The sequence below is a fragment of the Bos taurus genome, chromosome 13 (assembly GCF_002263795.3).
Source record: "Bos taurus isolate L1 Dominette 01449 registration number 42190680 breed Hereford chromosome 13, ARS-UCD2.0, whole genome shotgun sequence".
In the NCBI taxonomy this organism is placed as follows: Eukaryota; Metazoa; Chordata; class Mammalia; order Artiodactyla; family Bovidae; genus Bos; species Bos taurus.
This window is the reverse complement of record NC_037340.1, coordinates 57905795-57911794: the sequence shown is the minus strand read 5'-3', so window position 1 is coordinate 57911794 and position 6000 is coordinate 57905795. Positions and strand designations below refer to the sequence as shown.

Below are 6000 nucleotides of genomic sequence, written 5' to 3'. Positions count from 1 at the left end.
TTTTTGTTAATTTATTTTCTCCTAAGGTATTAAAAAAATACCAGATGTAGGAGGAAGAGTAGTACATTATTAATTAATAGCCTTTAGGAAATAAATGTGACATCACTGAGAAAAGACCCAACCTCACCAAGTTTCCTAGTTTAAAGCCATTCCTCTTAGACTATGTTGTTGATTCCTCTTGCATCACTTGCCAGTTATGGTCTTTCCTGTTGCAGATGGGTGGCTCCAGGAATTATTATCAGGTTTCAGCTCATTTTGCTCGTGGGAGAACCGGAGCAGCAAGAACATGGAGTCTAAGGTGCATGTGTGAGGCTGAGGGTGTCCTCAGGCTCCATGACCTCTGTTAAGTATGAAAAACCTGAGGTGGGTTCTCAGGGGATCCTGTATTGGGTGCTGTGACCCCCTCTCCTGGAACAGCAGTTGTACCTAATGTCCTTCCTAGAGAGAGTCTGGCTAGTAGAAAATAGGTATCTTCAAGTTCACAGAGTTCTGCTTTGTCCATCTTATTAAAAAAAACAAAATTCCAAGCTGGTATTTAAGGAATGTGGTTATCATCTTGATGCTTGAATGCAGAGCACTTCCAGGCAGTTCTCAGAGCATTTCTTCATTTAACCAGTGTTTATTGAGCCCCTACTCTGTGCCAAGGCTCTGTTTCACACCCAGGGGGACAGTGGGGAACCAGACAGACAAGGGTCGGCTGTCAAGAAACTCATCCTCTAGAGGAGAGAGTAGTAGTGTCAGTCAATCAGCTGTGTCCAACTCTTTGCGACCCCGTGGACTGTAGCCCACCAGGTTCCTCTGTCCATGGAATTCTCCAGGCAAGAAGACTGGAGTGGGTTGCCATTTCCCTTCTCCAGGGGCTCTTCCCAACCCAGGGATTGAACCTGGGTCTCCTGCATTGCAGGCGGATTCCTTACCATCTGAGCCACCAGGGAAGCCCCTAGAGGAGAGAGGCTGACAAGAAAGAAGGAAACCAACAAATAGGGTATTTGAGATCCTGAAAATTGCTGTGGTGGGATAAAAAGGATGCCCTGGTGGGCAGTGACACAGTGGGGTGAAGTGAGCAGAATGCTCCAGGCAGAGGGGGGATCAGAGGCAAAGAACCTGAGAGGGACCACATTCAGGACAGCAGGGGGGCGGCTGGCTGGGGCTGATGGAGGATGGAGGTGGCCAAAGGGGTCTCAGGGAAATCCGGGGGTCACAGGAGGGCCGGCCTCGAATATGAAAAGTTGAGTCCTAGGGAATATTGGCAGGTAATTGACTCCTGGGCTCACGTCCGTGTGATGGTGGTTATGTATGACAAGGCAAAGGCTGTCTGTCACTTAAGGCCTTAAGGAACAGACTGGGGGTCTCACACTGCTGCCCAGGTGACCCTCTCTGAGCAGAGCAGCCCTCCCCAGCCGGCTCCACTAATGGCTGGGAGGGGGTCCAGGCCGGGCTGGCACTGATGTTAGTCCCTCCCTGCGGCCGGAGGCTCTGCCCCTCCCCGCTCCCGGCTGCGTCACGGGCCCCAGGGACCAGAGCCACTGCGTCACCTTGAGCTGCGTGGCTCAGGCCAGCTGCACCGCTGGGAGACTGAGCATATTCGTTTAGAGAAAGCAAAGAAATAACTTCTGTTGATAATCAGCATCTGTTAGTTAATAGGCCTCTGAGAGCTGTAGACAATTTAAACTTTTTATTAAAAAAGAAAAAAGCTCATTTACCCTCCTGGGAGCCTGTGCTATGAAATTATAAACTGCACAGGTTTTTTTTTTTAAAACGTGACTGAACATACAATGGAGAACATTAATTTTGTTTTGTTTTGAATGAGAACTGTTGGCTTTACTTTCCCCTCTTCTGATTAAAGCTATCTTGAGTTCTCTGTGGAAGGTCCAGACATAATGATAAGGTGGGTCCCCAGCCCTGGAAGAGTCCCCTCAGTCCTCTGGGTAGAAACCCACCCCTCACTGGAGCCCAGAGTCTGGGAAGCTTGGCTTCTTGCCCTGGTGAAAAGAGCCTGGAACTTTCTGTCAGCAATGAGTGGGCTTTCCCAGGTGATGCTAATGGTAAAGAACCCATCTGCCAATGCAGGAGATGTGGATTCGATCCCTGGGTCAGGAAGATCCCCTGGAGAAGAGCATAGCAACCCACTCCAGTATTCTTGCCTGGAGAATCCCATGGACAGAGGAGCCTGATGGGCTATGGTCCCTAGGGTCGCAAAGTGTCAGACACGACTGAAGCAACTTAGCACACACACATCGAATGTTCCAGAACCAGGAAGCCCAGGATGGGAGGGTGCTTCCATCTCGTCCCTGGGGCCAGGAACCTTCTCTCTTCCTCAGCATAGGCTTCCTAATTAGGGGAGGCTCAGTCATGTCCTCCAAAGCAGCCCTGAACTGCTTTCTTCAAACACAGTCATGACTCCCACCCCTGCCAGGAACCGGTGCCCCAGTAGGACGCCACGAGTCAGAAGCTCTGCACTCAGGCTCTTGGGGCTCAGCTGTGGGGGCCTGGGGCTGATCCCTCTCTCCTCCAAGCCTGGGTTCTCTCTGCTAGTTGCAGAGTCCCACTCTACACTGTGGGGTGCCCCCCTCATGGGATGCCTTCTTGGCACGTGGCAGTGCCTTCTTTGCTGGTGAAGGTTAACTGCGATCACTAGCCTTGGTTCACCCAACCATATTCATCCCGGTGCTACTGAGCACCAGGTACGGCTGTACCAGTTGGAAAAGATCCCGGTGACTGATTCAGTCCTTCCCTCGAGGCAGAGAATAAACATGGATAAATCTGACAGTGATCAGCAAGCATTATAAGGAACATAAAGCAGAGTGATGGGGTGGATAGAGAGGAGAGCAGGAAACGGAGGCTGCCTTGGGGGTGGGGGGTGGAATATTCATGTGGCTTCCCCAAGGAGGTGGCACGCAGTCTGAGATGTGAATGAAAGGAGTCGCATCTCTGTGATCTGGGGGAGGAGGCACCGGGTGGCAACAATGACTCGTGCAAAGGTCCTGGGGCACGAAACAGCTTGGCGTGGTCAGGAGACAGAAGCACACCCAGGGCAGCCAGGGTAGCCGGTGGTATGTCCAGACCTGGGATTTTATTCTGTGTGTGCTGGAAGCCCCTGGAGAGCTTTAATTAGCACAGGGCAGTGGTGTGAACTGAAGGAGCAACACAGAGAAAGCCAGGGTTCACCTCCACTGGTTTTATTCTCTTTCACATGTTCTCCACAAGATACTTCACTTCCTTTCTTTAGAACCATAATCCCCTTGGTTGACTTTAATAACCAGCAGGAACATTTTTCAGGCTGTTTAATTTTATTAAAAGATTCAAATTTGATGATAAATGGCAGTATGGCTGCCTCAAGCCTCGGATACAAGACTTGCTCAGCCATGGACATGTTCCCGCCACCCACCCTCATCCCCACCAGGAACATAGACACACGCAACCCCCACCGTGATGCAGTCTGAGACTGTAAATAATCTAATTATTTCTTGTACTTTGGTAAATATGCCAGGAACACTCATAGCTCTCTGAGACCTATAGAGAATATTAACTTGGTGGTTTTTTTTTTTTTTATAAAGAAGAATGGGTAGATAAGTTAGCAATTTCAGCAGACTGATTGAACCCCACACTGCTGAACAGAGGACAAGGGCCTCCCTCTGAAAGCATCATTAGCCTCACAGACAATTGTTCAAGATCTGCGATAAGAGCCATAGATAGATAGGATTCTAGGATTCAGGCAGAGGAAGGAGGGTGTGACTCATCAGCACAGCGTCCCGGAAACCCTTGAGCCCACCAGGAGGCCAGTTAATTTCGCGGTGTACAGACGAGGCCCTGGGAACACAGGCAGGGTCCCTGGAGAGGCACAGCCTGTCCCCACCATGATGACAGCTCCCTCTGAACTGAGAGCATGGGCACAGCAGCACTGCAGCAGGCAGGCTGGGCACGGTGTGGCTCTCCAGCTCATCCTCCAGACACTGCTGGGCAGCCCAGTGACCCTTGGATGGTCCCAGAGATGCACCGGAGGTTTCTCTCCCTCCTTGTCAGCCAAGCACAGGGAATCTTGAAAACAGAGGATGCCAGTGCAGGCCTAATTACAGAGCACGTTAGTGTTACCGCTGTCATTAGTATTAATTACTTTCCAAAGGCTGGAAACACTGCTTTCCTCCAAAGACCTGGCCCCGGCCGCTAGCTCCACGCACTGGCGTACGGGGTGGGCAAGGGAGGCCAAGCTTCTAGGCTCAGATGGGGCCGCCTTGATTTGCTCCCTGGCCCAGGAGGGCTCAATTTCTCTGCACATGCTGTTGACAGCTTGAGGCCTGACTCGCAGAAGCACAGGCGGGCGCAGACAAACGCCAGCAGTCACAACTCAAGAAAGCCGAGTTGCCCCCAAAGAGAGACGAGCCCCTGCCGGCGAGCTGAGTTGTGCTGAAAGCCCGAAGCAGCATCTTTAATTCATGGCTTGGTTTTGAGTTGGTATTGCTAAATGCAAATTAATAATCTTTAAACAGCAACCCACAGACTCAGGAGAACTGTGGCAGCATGCACGCGGAGAACCGTGTTCCCAGTTCACTGAATCCTGGGGCTCCAGGAGAGAACTGAGGCACCATCGGGCAGGGAGATGGGCGTAGTCCACTCCTCGGACTACCCAGGAAAATCAGACTGAGCATGTAGAAACTCGGAGCAGGTGACTTTGCTGCCAGGCCTGAGTTTGTGGTCGTGACTTAAGTTGCTGGCCGTGGTGCAGACCCTGCAGGTGCTGAGCTGACGCAGCCAGGCTGTATCACTGTCCAGGACAGCCATGGGTGTAGGAGTCTATGGCCAGGAGGGAGTCCACGGGCCAGACGAGTGTCCTGAGGCACCAGCTGGAAGTATACACCTATTTCACAACCACTGGAAGAAGGCCGGCCTGAGGACCAGGAGTAGGACAGGGAGAGGGGCCACGTGGGGACATGGTGTCCCACCGCGGACAGGCGTCTGCAGCCGAGCCCCGTGCTGCGGGGAGAAGCCCCAGGTCACGCTGTCACAGAGCACCAGGGGTGCTTGATAGGAGGTGGGCCGCTTCTCTGGAGTGTCGGGACTCGAGCCGTCGGTGGGCCTTTGTCCAATGAAGAGCAGGCTTTGCCCAAGGGGGTCCCGCTCCATCCTGAACAGCTCATACTCCACGTGGGGCAGCCTGATGCCCAGTGGCAGGCACCCATTGGTGGCAGTGATGTCACGCTCAGCTCCCAGGGCCCAAGCCCCCGGGCCCCCGCAGCTGCTCGGTTCAGAGAAGTTGAGCATGGCCGTGGTGACCCGGTCCATGGGGGTGACGCGGGCCCTTGTGACCTGGAACACCAGCTCAGTGCCACCTCGAACCTTGACGGATGGTGTGCCCTTGGTATAGTGGCCGGCCGCATAGACAGTGAAGGTGGGCTGCCGGCAGGTGGGGTCTGAGAAGTGGTGGTAATATCCTTCCCAGGATCGGTTGTGACCGTGGAAGGTGAAGAGCCTGGTGAGGAAGAGCACGGCGGGGCGTACCTCGCACCCAGGGCTGACCCAGTGGCCGCCCAGGCGCAGAGGCAGGGCCGCCTGAGGGGGCAGCACGGGTGGGTGGTGCTCGTCAGAGCGGGCGATGAGGCTGCAGGCTGGACAGGGGTGGGCATGGTGCTGGCAGAGACAAAGGGGAAGGGGGTGACGTCAGAGGTGGGGTGCCAGGGTGTGCCTGGAGTGGGCTGGCTCGTAATCCCACCCACCGCCCCCGCACCCATCACTTCCTTCATTCCTGCCTCCAGCCCCGTGGTCACTTTACTCTTCTTGAACCTCTGTCAGCTCCTCCATCCTCTAGGCCTTTGCACCTGCTGCTGCTTCCACCTGGACCCCACCTTCCCCTCCGCCCCAACACGTGGCCTGACTGCCCTCTTCCCAACCTCTAAGTCTCAGCTCAGAGACCGGCCTCAGAGAGACCTCTTCTGACCTCGCCTTGGATGGTGGCCCTCAGAGATGCACCATCCCCTCTTTCCTCTTCTCTCCGCCCCTACCCCT

The 6000-nt window shown here is 54.0% G+C and overlaps 1 protein-coding gene across 1 annotated transcript in view; it reads right to left on the bottom strand.

The window, feature by feature from the left end:
- Nucleotides 1-2378: 2378 nt before the first annotated feature.
- Nucleotides 2379-6000, bottom strand: part of APCDD1L (APC down-regulated 1 like) — a 50605-nt gene continuing 46983 nt past the window's right edge. Inside the window, exon 4 of the mRNA XM_025001162.2 lies at nucleotides 2379-5625. Coding sequence (XP_024856930.2) covers nucleotides 4861-5625 — 765 coding nt within the window. The 3' untranslated portion in view covers nucleotides 2379-4860. The remainder of the gene's footprint in view (nucleotides 5626-6000) is intronic.